This window comes from Schistocerca piceifrons, chromosome X, assembly GCF_021461385.2.
Source record: "Schistocerca piceifrons isolate TAMUIC-IGC-003096 chromosome X, iqSchPice1.1, whole genome shotgun sequence".
NCBI classification, from domain to species: domain Eukaryota; kingdom Metazoa; phylum Arthropoda; class Insecta; order Orthoptera; family Acrididae; genus Schistocerca; species Schistocerca piceifrons.
In genome coordinates this window covers 307,242,160-307,259,297 of record NC_060149.1, presented here as the reverse complement: position 1 = coordinate 307,259,297, position 17,138 = coordinate 307,242,160, and the positions used below count along the sequence as shown (strand labels likewise).

Below are 17,138 nucleotides of genomic sequence, written 5' to 3'. Positions count from 1 at the left end.
TGTCTTGCATTTACCATATTTTTAAAATGTTTACCGAGTTGATGCGTTCTAATTCCAGGTCGTACATCGATCTTGCAATTGGGGACAGCGATATTCTTCAGCAGCGAATCGCTAATTATTAAAAAGTCATTTTCCTTTTGTTGCGTATCTGTCGCCTTGTTTTTCCTTTTGCTGTATGTCACTACCTTCCATTTATATTTATCTTCCGGTTTTTGACTTACTGAGTTTACCGAGACATCAACGGGAACACTTGAAATGTTGTTTTTAAAATTCGATCGGTCACTTGTATTTTTGCGATCTTCTTGCTTTTCCGTTTGATGGCTTTTACACACACAGGACTTCTTTTCTTGAATTAATGTATCGTTTTCTTTCTTGATGGTCGAAAGTTCGGTTTTTAATACCTCAATGTCACTTCATAGTAACTTTATAATTTCGTTTTTTGTATCAACTGCACTTACAAGATCGGCCGTTTCGTCACGTAAACAACCGTGACATGTCCACGGAAAATCATCGCTGACGAACTTTAGATTTACTTTCGCACACTTTTCGTGTAACCAGAAGTTGCATTTGATACACAGAATACCTTTTATCACACGCTTTTTACATTCTCTACACGAAGAACTGTTCATTTTTTGCCTTTTTAGCGAGAGAGAAGCGTCACTACACTTTCCCATCGGCGCCATCTTGGTCTTCATATATGCAAGCTTTATGTGATGAAAACTGTTATATACAAAATGATAAAATGTCAATGAAATACAGCCTATCTTATATTCAATCTTCTCTCCTTTTCAAATTCTTACCTTCCCCATCATAATCCAAAAGAGATAGTCTCAATCTCTGATGATAGTGACATTAACTTCACACACTCTAATGATCCTTCTCAATTGTTTCCCAGTCCAGGTACATATACCGGGAAAGCAGTCTCTTCTATTGATTTCTGCATGTATTAGTAGAAGACAATATCTCCATTTTGTTTTCCATTTTAACTGTATTGACAATCACAGTTTATTACTTTTAATTGTAATTTGTTCACTCCAGTACCCAGCAAATATATTACCAATTTTCATCCTTTACTGAGTCCATCCTAGATTGATAAGTATCTTTTATCTTTCTACACTCAATGATGGAAATATCTCAAGGGTAAAGTTTTGATAGTTATACAGTTGATTATTGGTTCAATAGCACATTATGTACATTGTGGGCATGCACTTGTGTGCGTTTGTTTGTGTGTTTGTGTTTGTTATTTAAATGTACTACTTGCAATCTCAAAGAAACATTAATTATCTTCCAGGTGCTCTGTTTCATGGGCAGGAAAGTCAACAAGAACAAACCTTCCAGTTAGCTGTTGAACACATTAACAGCAAGCAACATGTTTATGAGCTGAAACCTTATGTACAATATGTAGAAGAACATGATGTTCTTCAAGTAGATGCAGCAGGTTAGTCACCTCAGGAAACATTTGCTATATCAATTAAAATGTGAATTAATATGTATGACTTTAAACTGACTAACATTGCTGTATTTTCTTGTTCTGCATTACATGTTGGGAAGTTAATCCTAATTCAGCAAAATATTATAAGGAAGTTCTCAACAAGTAACTGGAATACAAGAAAAACTAAAATTAGAATAAATATAACTGTAGCACTATCCATGTGGAGATATTCTATTAAAATGAATTAAGAAGTCTGCAGAGTAATAAACCTAGTTACTCCCCTGTGGGATTTCACAATCTTCATGCGCAAAGGCACAAATGTATCTTGTTGTGACTACAAATGCCACCAAGCAGTAAATTTTGTTCAGCAGCTGCATATGTACCTTGCAAGTTATTGTATCGTGCTAGAGAGCACTTTGTATCAATTTTAGATATTTGCTATGTTTCCCAAACTTCCTTATCATCAACTGGGGCTACTTCAGCACAATTATTTATAGTTTTATTTTTAATTCTTAATTATTTGAAAGATTCTGTGATGTTTGGATGCAGTATTACTAGTTTCCTGATTGACATGATCAAGTCATTTAAATATCTGGGTGTAATGTTGCAAAGGAATATGAGATGGAATGTAAATGTGAGAACTGTGGTAAGGATGGTGATGGTCAATTTCGCTTTATTGAGTGAATTTTGGGAAAGAGTGGTTCATCTGTGAAGGACACCACATATAGGATGCTGGTGTGACCTGTTCTTGAGTACTGCTAGAGAGTTTAGGATCCATACCAGGTCAGATTGAAGGAAGACATTGAAGTAATTCAGAGGTGGGCTCCTACATTTTTTTACCAGTAGGTTTGAAGAACTTGTAAGTATTGTGGAGATACTTTGGGAACTCAAAAGGGAATCCCTGGATGGAAGGAGACTTTCTTTTCGAGAAACAATGTTGAGAAAATTTAGAGAACTAGCATTTTAAGTTGACTGCTGAATGATTCTACTGCAACCAAAACAGTAGCACGTAAGGACCATGAAGATAAGATATGAGAAATTAGGGCTCATATGGGGACATATAGACATTCATTTTTCCCTTGCACTATTTGCAAGTAGAACAGGAAAGGAAATGACTCTGCCACACACCATTGGGTGGCTTGCGGAGTATCTATGTAGATGTAGAACAAGTTCACATACGTACTTTTCTAGTTAATAGATCTCTACTCAGAACTTACACCATGGTAGGGGCTGTTGCAGGACTTTTGGGTTCAAGATTTTACCTTTTCAAAATGTTGACAGTGTTCTACAAAACTGGGGCTTCATTCTCCCAGAAACTTTTTTTCCAAGTAATTGCTGTTTTAATTATTTTGGGCTAAAGATACCTCTGATAATAAGGAATTATGATGACTCAACAGCAAAACATAGCCCTGATTTTAGGTATTTATGTTTATTTATAAGAACACACTAAACTGAAGAAATTCATACAAAGACGGACACAGTTTACTGTGTATACAACAGACAATATTCATAAAAGTTAGTAAAATGAATGAAAATACTTAAACAAAAGAACAGGAATGCTCTCTAACTCTATCACTTGAAAATATTACATCTTCAAAAGTAGTTTCAGTCGAGATACTTTTCTTACAATGGACGGCCAGAGGTGTGCCATTACGTCATTTCCAGCATTTTTTTTAGATTTCTCAGTACAGTCTATAGTGGGGCCTTGCACTGAGTCCATCCTTGTGATTACTCCAGGGAATTCCTGTTTGTTTCACGTAACAGTTACAAAATCACCTACATTCAGATGGGTGGATGGCTCCTGATTCTGAAGTAGTCCCACAGCCATAGGCTCTTGCTGCTCACTGAGCTCATCTTCAGAGAATTCCAACTCTGATGATGAATCTTGAATACTCAGGTTGTCAACATCAGTTTCTGAGTCTGTGGACTCAAACGTTTGTATTATTTTCCTGGGCCTTCCTTTTGGGAACAGAACTATCATCACTTGGAGACAGAAGTGGTGATACTTGAAGATGCAGATGAATCTTTCAAGTCTATCAGACATACACTCTTCCCTTGAGAGACATTTAATTTCGTGTGTCTCCTTTTTCTCAGTTGGCGTTTTCCACTCATTTCTTTCTTGCCAACTGCTACTCTCGCGTGTTAGATTTTGCTAGAAAATTGTGTGATTAGTTTATTTTTCCTTTTAAGGAATGATTTAATAAGTTCATAGCCAGGCAGATTATCTATGAAGCACTTGAAACAACATCTTTCTTCTGTAAATAACCTTTAATTGCAAATCTAAGATCTGTGTGAGCAACTGGGAGGCCAAATTTTGCCATTTTAACTATGTGATTTACAAACATTTTATCTTCTTCAGGGCTAAATGCTGTTGGATGACCCTGCTTTTAGGAATTTCATAGAGATTTGAAGCAACTCTCTGCCTGTTTTGGCGTGACCTAATTTCTTCTAAACACTTTTCTACATCTTCTTCTGTATAACTGGCATAACTTCTCATCCCAGTTTGTCTTTTACATAAGTGAACCATTTATTTAACTGCAAAAAAAAAAAAAAAAAAAAACTAAAAAAATAGTCTTGCTAAGCTAATTTGAACCTGCTGCTGATTTACCAGGGGCTACTTTGGCTCAACAAAAAGTAGGCCAAATTTTGGCACAGACCAGCTCACAGTCTAACCAGGTCAAGATTGATAACAAATAATCTTACCTTTAGAGCATAAAAGCAAATGCTTGTGGTAGTTCATCTCTCTTCCTTTTGTTTGAAAAAGTTAGTACTGCACTCTTGTGGCTGCTTGTGGAAGCATTTCAAATATCTCAGGTGCTTGCTAGTGCTGCCACCTATGATTTAGAATAGGTATTGTGTGTGCATTTGGATGCATTTGTAGGCAATGAAAATCAATAACTTTTCTCCCCTTGTGGGCCAAAGTAGTCTCATAGGAGCAAGCATAGGCCCAGATCTCGGTATCTTATTCTCACTGGCCTTATGAGAGTTACTTGATGGTAGCAGCAAAACTGTCACATATTCTTGCTTAAATACCGATTCTCTATATTTTTCCAACAATATTTCACCAGAAAAACATCATCTTTCTTTCAAAGATATCCATTTCAGTCAATGAAACAGCCCTGTTACATTTTCACATGGGCAATACTGACCTGTTATGGTCTTAACCTTGCCTGTCTGAATTCATTCAATGTCCATTGTAATGACTACATAATAAGAAGTCCAGCACTGTGGAGCAGTAGGCCGAATCTAGAATAAGTTGCACAAATGTGCTGCACTTAATTTTCTTGCATGTACATTACACTTTCCGAAATACTTCTAATGAACCTGAAATTTTTCATTAATCGTATCTGTGATAGATTTTACATGTTTGCCACATTTCATGTTGCTTCCTACTATTATCCATAAACACGACGGAATGCTAAAAAGTAATTCCTCTGAATTTTGAATGTAAAACTCTTAAAGCTTTTTCAACAAAACAAATGTTATTAATATTCTACAGTTTTATTCTTCATGTCTACATATTTGCAGGCCTCTGCCACTAGATGGCTCCAAATTGCAGCATGTAACATGATGGTGTGTTACATAACTATGCTGGCATGTGAGAAACAGTATGCTGTAATCGGGTTTCAAATTTGAAGAGATTGTCTCCTTCAGCATGACAAGACCAGGCCACTTCCAAGTGCTATGACATCTGCAACAATCTGATGCCTTGGGTTTAGTGTTGTCAATCATTCTCCATACAGTCTCAACTTGGCACCTGTCTAATTTTCACCTGTTTCCAAAAGTTAAAGAATGCCTTTGAGCACTATACTTTGATAGTGATGAAGCAGTGCAAGCAAAGGTGAGGCTGTGGCTCTGTCAATAAAGTCAAACATTGTACAGTGATGGTACCAACAAACTGGTCTCGGGTTGGGAGAAATGTGTTTGTCACCAAGGTGACTGTATTGAGAATTAAATATGTAGACATGAATAATAAAGATGTAGAATGTGAACAACATTTGTTTATTTAAAATGCTTTAAGATTTTTCTCATAAAAAATTTGGAAACATTACTTTTCAGCACCACATATTTAAATACTGTTATATACTCCAGGTTTTCACCACTTATCTTCTGATCAGATACTATCAAATCCCAGTAAACAAAGTTCAGATCTGCCACACTTTTCTGTATTGATGGCTACCAGCTTTGGCAGATTTTTGTTTCATATTTTTATCTCTGTTCAATATAACTATATTGTTGAACAGTTCAACCATAAAGTATCTCAGATTTAAGATTATTTATTTATTTATTATTTATTTACATTTTCTTTTCATTGTTCCAGCACAGTTCTCCCTCTTGCAAACATCAGAAATAACAGTATGATGACAATTATACTTACAAAATATGTTACATGCTACAACTGTAACCTCTTGTATCTATTTTATACATTTATTATTCTGTAGCTGATAAACTACTGATTCACATCACAAGCAGTACCTTAAAATTCGTTGAATGAATATGAACATTTATCTACCAAAAAAGATTTTAATTTTGTGTTAAAATCATTCCTAGAGAATTTGGTAGTTACTTAAATAAAATCAGATCACTGATATACAGACTTTCATTTGTCATTTTTAATGTTGTTCCTTTCCAGAAATGTTACATTTTGTCCTGGTATTGTGAACCAGTACATCACTACACTTGATAACTTCCACAGGTTGACTCATAAGAAATGTACTAATTTAAATGTGTGTAAAGAATTATGCTGTTAGGTATTTGTGCTGCACAAACACTTCATGACATGATCCTCTGTGGCCTATCCCAAGGAGACATGAACCACTACTGACTTTTTCACAAACAAAATTAATTTGTTTTGTCCACTGCAAATGTTCATCATTGTAGAAACCCCAGAATTGTCAGCTGCCAAATTCCCTTGTTGAGATTTTACATTACTTTATTTGCATTGGTGTGCTGAGAACTGCCAGTTTTACATACCAGTAATTGAGATTTGACACATTCAGCTTGAGTCTCTGACCACTTAAGTACTGTATTTCATTACTTCTGTGACTCCACTAGTAGCAAAAGATTCCCACTCTTCACATTCCCAACCACAAAATAAGGTTGAAATGCATTGTTGCCACAGTAAATGGCGCTGATGAATGGAAGTTCCTATGATCGCATGCTGTGTGTTCCTTGTGTGATGCAGGTTGTATGATTAATACAGCATACTGTAAGCAGCAGAATGGTCTGGTATTCATGTAAGGAACATGCTGAAACAGTGTTCATGTGCAGCCAGGCAGAGGGAAAAGGTAGAGAGGCAGAACCTGGCATCCAAATTGGGTGTACACACAGTCTGCTGCCTCCATGCATATTTGTCTGTCTGAAAGGTCCCATGATCACACAAACATCCAAAAAGCACTTGAAATGTTGTGTGACATGGTTGGTGTCTGCAAGGGTACTTGTTTTTATATAGCTGTCCTGCATCACAACCATTTCCATGTGCTTGGCCATACACAAACACCAACTTGGCTTCTTCCTGACATGAATGCTGGACAATTCTGCTACTTACAGTATGCTGTGTGAATCTCACAGCCTGCAAAAGACAAGGAACACATGGCATATGGACAGAGAAACTTCAATTTGTTAGCAGCATCTACCATGGCAATGGTGCATTTGAGACACATGTTCATTGGATCTTTTTTCCTCCATTTCCTTAGAGGAACACATCCCTGCAGTTTGTTGGTTTTATTAATGTTCACCCTTTATATACAAGAAAGAGAAAGGGACCAAGAATTGAGCTCTAAGGTACATAATCTATTATTGTTTCACTGGCGGATTGGAGGCTCATAATTGCAGCACATAATGCGTACATCAGTTTAGTGGATTTGTTATGATTCAATATGTATGTGGCTAGAAGATGCAGCGATGGATTCCTGATGTGATATGACATCAGTTTGTTTTAGAACTGACCTGTGGTTTACTATGTCGAAAGCTTTTGTAGGGTCTGAAAAAATCCTCTCATCAAACAGGCGGTAAACTTCATTCTAAACTGTGTAACTGCTGTGGTTGTGCTTAGCTCTTTTCTGAAGCCATGTTGAGAGTCTCTAAGCAGTTTGTGCTCTATAAAAGAAATTCTCTTAGCTGAGACATGATAATACTTTTGAGTATCTTAATAAAGGTGGGAATTAATTATATTGATCTACAGTTAAGGACATCCTTCTTATTGTCCTTCTTATACACTGGTTTCACAACAATCATTTTTAGAATTTACATTTTTTCTCTAATGCTGCTATTAATCAGGTAGGTAAGAGGTACTGAGATACCTTTTAAACACACCTTAATAGCGATGTTGACATGTTATCTGTAATATGGGTTGATTGGTCCATGAAGTGAAATAGTTATTAACAATATTATGGGGGTTCATCTTAAACTAAAGTCTCTGACTACATGGTGGAGCATATGTGGTCAAGCTGCTTTTACTCCTGCTAGTGAAACAGCAGTGTCCTCTCACATGATAGGGCCACTGTATGCATAGGACAATATCTACACAACAAAGCACAGCTTGATAGTATACCAGCTTATCTTTATGTTACCTAACCAGGCGAGCTATGAGACAAGTTAAGGAACTTGTAATGGAAGTCAAGTCTGATTTTAACAAAATCTTTATTTACTCTAAATTTGAAGAAGATCAGTCAAAGGTTTATTTGCCTTTAACTGAATTTGAATTGCTACTTTTAATTGATGCAGAAGTTAATAACAAATAATCTGCCTTTTGCAGAATATTATTTTCTTGTAAATGATCCAAATATTAGGTAAAGGTTAACATTGAAATAAAACCAATTGAACCTCAAATTAGGTCAACAAAATGGGTGAGACTAACACTGTGGGAAGAACACTATGGAAAGAAGACTGCATGGAGGCTATAGCACCAAGACATCATTATCTGTATGGCTCACTGATGTAAGAGTAAAGAACCCAAATTCAAATTGAAGTTAAGTCAGCAACTTAAGTTGCACATTGTAATGGAACTGGTCAGTTCTCTTATCTCTCCCTCATATTGTAGAATATGATACATTAAATTCATGACCCAACCCAACAAAATCAAAATTGCAGATAAAAACCCAATTTACTCATATATTTTTTTTTCATAAATAGAACTAAAATACGAAAATGACACTACCGGTAGATGTGTTCCCAGTTGAACTAGAAAATATTAATTATAATTTCAAATTATTGTCATGATTCCTGTTTGTATGATTTACTCTGAAAACATTCAGCAAGAAGTATTTTATGGAAGAAACTCTTTGAATGTAGAAGACTGATGTATTTTATGAGTGCTGAGCAGAAGCTTCATGTATCTTTGTACCTGTTGATATATGTAATCAGATGCTCCGTTATGGAGTAGTGAGCTTAAGTGGAAGTTTTATTTTTTCAATCTTGTGGAAATTTATATGATATGAAGAAAACGAAACAGCTGATGAAGGAAGAGATAGAAGCAGTTTCTAAATTGCATAATTTAGCCTGAGCACAGCACACACGATCATTGTTGGTTACAGTGAGCCAAAATACTTTACAAGCAAGAAATTCATGAAAGAGCAGCAAGAAAGAAGTACTAAGCACCTGATAAATTAAAAACATGTGCTTGCTTTGAACTTCATTTTTCTGATTGTTTATTCGCCATTAGAGAGAAGGGTGGCTCAACATACAAAACATATGAGGAGTAAACCTCTCAGATTATGAATTGCTCTTATGAAAAACTATCTCTGCTCCAACTTAGCAGAGTGCTGCAAAACAGCCATATATGTCTCTGTTGACCTCTGGCTGTGTGACTTAGACCTTCATCCCTAACTTCCATAATATTCCATCTTCCTGCCCAACTTCCAGTCTCTCAAAAATTATAGGTGAATGGGCTGACTGTGTACTATTTCCAGTGTGACCGCTGAGAAATGCCAAAAAAATTTTAAAAAATCAGAAAAAGGCCACAAACTTTCCCTTTCTGCATACATGAAGCACATTTAACCTTCAAGAAGTTTGTACTGGATTAAATGTGAGTTATTTTCTATTCGTCATTTCATCTGCACCCTCTGCTATGTGAACCAATGTAAACTCATTGGCTGAATCAAATTTTTGGAGGGGAAACAGAGGCACCACTCCAATGCTTCTACAGATGCTGGGACACCCAGAGGTAAGCAGCACACACAGAGAAGCCAGATTATTGTACTCATTTATCTCCATTTGGTTTCAAGTTTAGTGTGAAATTGCTGCCCACCTTGGCACTGCTTGCCAATACATAAAAGGCAATGGTGTGAGGTGTTCAGCCTGATGTGAAGTATTGACTACCCACAATGGAGCACAGTTTGCTATGCCAGCCTGATGTGAAGCTTTTCTCTCCTCACACACAACCCAATGGACCACCAACATAAAATAGAGAAATATGCTGGCTCTGAAATGAATACATATCACATAGCAATATGTGACAGTATTTTTCCTTAAAATCTACAGGGTATTAGCTTTATAAAGCAGGTTTAGATCATGTGTACTCTCCCTGCAACTAATCTTAATTGATGGGTGTTTAAGTAATACCTTAATATTGAGACATTTTTGATCAAATTATAATGAACTTGACGTTTGAAAGTAGGATCCATGTGGCACAGGATTGCTTACCACTGATCAATTATATGACCTATGGTACCCTTTAAAAACAATCACAGCAGTATTTAAACTTTTAATCTCTGTAAATGTAATTATTTTAGGTATGAGAATGTCCAATAACATATATTCCCTCAGACAGGAAAGAACACAATCACCATTAATTAAAGAAAGTGGTGTTTGTCATGCTAGATAGGAGAAAGGAAATGTTAATACACTAGAATTAGTTCACTACAGGATTGTTCCTGGAAAGATACCAGAACTAGTCTTGCTTATAAACATTAACAGTGCCCACATAGTATAAGGGGATGGATGAAACCAAATTCCAGTTGGAATATATATCATAAAGGTAGGCTATATACTGATTGTGGAGTCATGTTTACAGTTGTAAAAAATACAGTGATATCGAGTTAGCTTAGTACAGATTCAAAATAATCTATATGAAGATAAGTGTTAAAGATGTATCAAACATGGTCATTGGATCAGTGCTCTATGCAGATGTGCATCTGTTGTGCTCTGACATTTCACATAATTTTTGTGCGACACAGGCTATTGAAGCTGCAGTGCTCATCTTTGGTGTGCTAGCATAAAAGGGGATGCAAAATCAGCTAAATGTCAAAATCCATGCAATTCACACATTTATTTACTTATACAAGTTGTGTGAGTAAAGTAATGAGACTGACAACACTGCGAGCAATCTGGCAACGCTGTGTTGTTCTACTTCTGTAGACTCTATTCATGCCTTCCAGATGCTCAGTCTGAGTTTAAGCACCATACAGTCATAACTTGATTTTTGAGAGTGAAGTTCTGTTTTTTTTGTGTGTGTGTTACGAAAATGGAACAGTGGAATTTGGAGCAGTGTTATGCAATCAACTTTTGTGTTAAACATGGATAATCCACAGGCACAATCTTTGAAAAGTTGAAACAGGCATATGGAGAACATTATTTATCAAGAGCACAAGTTTTCACTAGCACAAATCACATTTGTGAGGCTGAAAACACACTGAAGATGAGCCTCACTCAGGGAGGTCTTCATCTTCGAAAACCAATGAAAATGTCAAATGAGTGTGTGCTCTTGTGAGATCAGTTTGATATTTAACAACAAGTATGATAAATGACCTGTTCACTGTACATCAAATTTTGACCAAATATTTGCACAGGGGAAAGGTCTGTGCCAAAATGGTGGCGAAAAACCTCACAGATGAGCAGAAGGCCAACTGAAGAAACGTGAACATTGCTCTTCTTGCGAGGACTGTCAATGACCATGAATGGTTCAGTCATGTGATCACAAATGATAAGTCCTGGATTTCTGAGTAAACTCCTGATTAAGCAGCGAAGTGAGGAGTGGCACACTGATACATCACCTCAACCAGAAAAATCAAAGATCAAAATAATGCTGGTTTGCTTTTTTGACCACAGGGGTATCATGCACAAATAATTTGTTCCTCCAGGACAAACTGCCAACCTAGTGTTTTACAAAGATGTCCTTGAAAGGCACAGGAAAAAGGTGAATCAAGTGAGACCGTATATGGCAGGCAGGTGGATGCTGAATCATGACAGTGCCCATGTCACACAGATGCCTTCCATCACATAGTTTTTGACCTGAAAAGGCATTTCTGTTGTTCCTCAGTCCCCCTATTCACCTGTTCTGAGTAACTGTGACTTTTTCGATTTCCTTAAATTGAAAAGGTCTTAAAAGTACATCATTTTGGGGCTCTGGAAAACATTCAAAAGAATGTGACTGACATGGTAAAGGCCCTCCTAGTTTCAGTCTTTCAGTGCTGCTACCAAGACTAGGAACAATAACTCCGCCAGTGTATAGTTGCTGAAGGGAACTACTTTGAATGGTAAAGAAATCAGTCTCATTACTTTTCTCACACACATTGTACTTATGTATATAACATCATTGATGGTTGCATATCTGTGTTTATACAGTGTCTATATTTTCACATTACAATGTACTTTAGACTTGCATTCCGTTATGATGTACTTCAAAGATGTGTGCATGTCTGAAGAAATAGATGCTGTTCTGACAGTTACAGCTGTGGTAAATACTACAAAATGGAGTCACATTTCATGAACGCGGATTGACATCAGCTGTTTGTGACAAATGAAAACCTGTGCCAGTCTGGGACATGAACAAGGATTTCCTGCTTCTTCCGATCAGTTGCCCTAACCACTTCAGCTATCTGAGCATGCCTCCAGGATCAACCCAATTGTTAGAACAATGTTTATTTCTTCAGACATGCATGCATGTATAAACACAGACATTGGAACCATAAATGGTGTTCCCATGCCTCAACAGACTGAAGCGATGATAAAATATTTCTCTCCCTGTGCGGGAATCTTGGAATGTGCAAGCATAAGGTTGTGGGTACCATGACATATGGAAGTTTAGGTCTGTCCTGGAGGTGTGATTGGTTAATGCTACCATTCCCAATAAGCAAGAAGTCTGGGTTCTTTGCCACCTTTCCACTATCCCATTGCTTGCAGGGTGATAAATCGTTGTAGGATGACGCTGGAATGCACACAGTCTAGCCAGTTCATTGAACAGATTAGACTTAAATTGTTGACCCTGATCCATTGTAATATGTAGGGGGCATCCAAAAAATGATAAACAATGTCCAATAAATGCCTTTGCTATTGTCTCGGCTGCTACGTCTGTCACTGGTATAGCCTCTGCCCATCTTGTGCATGTGTCTACTGCTGTGAACAAGTATTTATAACCCTCTGAGAGTGGAAGTGGGCCCACTATGTCAAGGTGACTGTGACCAAACCTTGCTGGTGAATCTACAAAATTTCCAACTTCTGCATGAAAATGTCATCCTACTTTACAATGCTGGCATTGAAGGCATTAACAACTCTAATTCCTGACATCCTTTTTAATTGATGGTCACACAATACCACTCGCTTAGCAACTTGATAGTGGTGTTTGCACCTGGGTGTGCTAGGTTGTGGACACTGTCCAAAGCCACCTTGCGGAATCACTGTGTAATGTAGGACCTTGGTCTATGTTGAGATACATCACACCATATTTTGGTCTTGCTTCCTGGCACTTCTATCTGTGCCATCCCCAATCCTGTATATCGATCTGTTAGTGAGTCTCGTAACTCTTGATCTCTCTCTTCTGCTGTGGTGAGGTCATCATAATTTAAGATGCTCACCAAGCTGCATACTCAAGAAAAATAATCGGTGACTATGTGTTTTGCACCACTAATGTGCCATATGTCCATAGTGAATTGACTGATGAACTATACGTGTTGGAATTGTCATGGTGAACATTTATCACTAATGTTATGGAATGCTGACATGATAGGTTTACGAGCCATGAAAATTGCCACTGATCAGGCTTCAACGTAAGGCCAAAAATGTCTCACACTCTCATATATCGCCAGTAACTCCCTATCATGAGCACTCCATTTTGTCTCTCTGTGCAGTGGCTTCTTTGAGAAAAAAAAACTCAAAGGCTGCCAGTGTCCATTCACTTCTTGGCTTAGTGCTGCTCCAATTGCGACCTGGCTGTTGTCGACCACAATATTCAATTGTGCATCCAGGACAGGATGGGCCAGCAACACTGCATATTCAAGTCTGGTTTGTAACCAGCTGAAAGCATTACCCATTTCTGGTGTCCATTGTAATAGGCTCTTGCCCTTGGCATTCTTACTCACAAGCGTGTCTGTTAGTGGTACCTGGGTGGCAGCTGTTCCTGGCAAGTAATGGCAGTAAAAATTTACCATGCCTAAAAATCGTCTAAGTTGCTTATAGTCCATCGTGTCCCACTTATAAGGCAGACATTTGCCAAGCCTACAGCCAGTGCAAAGTGTGACAGAAAATCAGCACCTAATACAGGTTGCATAATGTTTGTCACCAGGAAACGCCAGTTGTATGGTCTGCCTGCTTAGCTGAGTGGTTACGTGCTTGTCTCTCATGCAGTGGGCTCAGGTTCGATTCCTGGCTGGGTTGGAGATTTTCCTCTGCATGTAGACTGGGTGTTGTGTTGTCCTCATCACCATTTCATCCTCATCATTGGCATGCAAGTCGCCCAATATGGTGTCGACTGAAATAACACTTGCACTCTGCAGCCAAACTTCCCCGGCTAACAATGCCACATGCTCATTTCATTTTTTCCAGTTGTATGGAATAGGGAAACCAATGTGTATCATCATATCTTTGTGCACATACGTTTTTATGCTAACAACTGTGCCCAAGACTGGAAGGGTGCTGTGCTCTGAACCAGTGTCTATTAAGAATCTTAAGCCTGATATCTTATCAATCACATGCAATCAACGTGATGCCATACCATGACTCATCAGAAAAGTAGTAAGCATGCCATCATGGGCCTTACCTTTGCTGTGTGTCCATATGTGAGTTGCTGCAATTTGACCCTTCTTATATTGGCGTCGTTGTTTGTGAGTGTCACAGCCTGTGGGGCCTAACTTAAACTACCCTTGCCATTTGGGTATTTAAATGGTTTCATGCACTTTGTAGTACAGGCGCTGAACCATCTGTGGTACCAGCAAATACCATCAGCAGTAATTTGACCTTGAGTGGTGTCTGATGGCTGTAGATTGGATGAACAATGTGACTGCGTCCTCTTATCGGCATCCGTCTGTAACTTCAAGTTCTTTAACTGCTTGACAAATCGCTCCTTTGTGGTCCATAATCCTCAAAGTTCCCCATTAATGTTCAGTGATTGTCGACAAGATACAGTGCCACAACTCAGCATCAGCACCACCAAAAACTGCGCTGCGTGTTTGTCACCTTCTGTTGTGATGCTCATATTTGTCACTGTTACGCATGTCACAGTGGTTGATTCCAATGTGGCATATGCTCTATCAGCTACTTGCAGGAATTTATCCAATGGTTGTCATTCATACACTGTTAATGTCAACTGTCCTTGAGACGGAATCTGTTGTCACCAGATATGAAGCAGCAACTCATTAGATAATACACTACAGTCTGCTATCGCTTGCAAATATCTCCAAAATTCTGATGGGTCTGTCCCCACATTTCTCCTGGTAAAGCACTTGTGAAAGCCTCTGCTTGGGTAGCTTCGTGCAGCAAGTGATTAGCAAAGTCTTCAGGACGCGATATGCTTGTTGATGAGGTGGGTGTAGAATCATATTGGAAACTATTGTCATCGCTCTCTGATCCAAATTCCTAATTGCCAGTGTAAATTGTTCACGGTCCTCTGTGATCTGTTGCTGTTTAAAAATGCTTTTCAAAATCACAAACCATGTGTCTGGTTCTGAGGGCATAAATGGAGGTGCCCGCAGTTGTAGGCACAGCGCAGTTGGCATGAACGAAATTGCATGTGGAAAATTTTCGGTGCGTGTTTGCGCTTGCGGCACTGTAGTTATCACTTATGATCTTGCTGTGTCCATCTTGCTGTCACCTCTCAGCATTGACTGTTCTAAAACTCCAATCTCTTTTTGCAGCTGCAAGATCTCATCACCAGTGGATTGTAAAAAATTACTTGCACCTTCCATGTTTAATGGATGTAATATGAAAAAAAATAATGTTGTTGCAACTTAAACCAGTCTTGTTTTTGGGATCACCAATTATGTAGATCAGAAATGAAACCCACATATACTTAGAGACATTTACTTTACTTGTCAGAAGTACAGCTGTTTTTCTTTTTTTTTCTTTTTTTGCTTGTGAGAGATTTTTTGGCCAAAAACAACATGACAATCATGCCTCAGCCACCATATTCACCAGATTCAGCCTCCTATGACTTTTTCCTGTTCCCAAAACTTACGATAGGACGAAAATTTTCAACGATTGAGGAAACAGAAACTGCATCGCTGGAAATACTCAAGGCTTATGAGAAGCACTTCAAGAATTGGAAGAAGCATTGGTACAAGTGTATTGTAAGTGAGGTGGATTATTTTGAAGAGTACGACATGAATATTGATGCATAAATAAATATTCTTTCATAAAAATATAAAGCCTTCTTACTTTTTGAACACACCTCAATATTAATTCCCTTATCACCATGAGACAGATGTGTTCTCATCTTCATTCCAGGCCCACAGTCATTGAAACATATAGTGCAACCCACAATGGAGGAGTATTGTGAAGAGGCCAGACTGATTTATGTTTCCTGAAAAAGGCAGCAGCCTGTCAGCAATTTCAGAGGCAACAGCCTGTGTGATAGGCTGATCTGATCTTGTAACATTAGCCATCATGGTCGTGCTGTGCTGGTGCTGTGAATGGCTGAAAGCATGGGAAATTACTGCTGTGATTTATTTCTTCCGAGGTCATGCAGCTTTACTTTAAGATAAAATGATGATGGCAGCCTCTTCGGTAAAATATTCCAGAGGTGAAATAGTCTCTCCTCCCCCTACCCCCCCCCCCCCCCCCCCCAACCCCTCTTTTTATCTCCAAGTTGGAACTACTCAGGAGGATCAACAGAAACAAGACTGACATTGTATAGGCCAGAGCATGTCAACATAGATTAGAGAATTTAAAAAGAGAAATGGATTGGCTTAAAGCAGATACAGTGGGAATTAGTGCAGTTCAGTGGCAGGAAGAACAGGGCTTCTGGTCAGGTCAGTACCGAGTTACCGACACAAAATCCAATAGGGGCAATGCAAGAGTAGGCCGAATAAACAATAAGAAAATAGAGATGTGGGTAAGCTACTATAAAAACATAGTGAACACAGCATCATAGCCAAAATAGACATGAAGCCAATATCCATCACAGTGGTTCATGTATATATGCCAATGAGGTCCACAGATGATGAAGAGTTTGAAACAATGTGTGATGAGTGTAAAGGATATTATTCAAATAGTTAAAGGATATGAAAATTTAATTGTGATGGGTGATTGTAATTTGGTAGTTGGAAAAGGAAGAGAAGGAAAAATAGTAGGAGAACGTGGACTATGGGAAAGAAATGAAAGAAGCCACCTGGTCAAATTTTACAGAGATTATAATTAATCAAATAAAGCTATATGGTTCCAGAGACCTTTCCATGTGTCAAACATCTATTATGTATACATGCAGACTGAACTGATGAATGAAAATTTGTGCCAAGGCTTGGATTCGAAACTGGATCTCCTGCTCACTAGGCAGATG

General features: G+C 38.1%; 1 protein-coding gene across 1 annotated transcript in view; it reads left to right on the top strand.

Moving 5' to 3' along the window:
- LOC124721723 (glutamate receptor ionotropic, kainate 2-like) overlaps positions 1-17,138 on the top strand; it is a 541,952-nt gene that overhangs the window by 200,400 nt on the left and 324,414 nt on the right. The window contains exon 3 of the mRNA XM_047246817.1: positions 1,292-1,438. Within this exon, the coding sequence (XP_047102773.1) occupies positions 1,292-1,438 (147 nt within the window). The remainder of the gene's footprint in view (positions 1-1,291; positions 1,439-17,138) is intronic.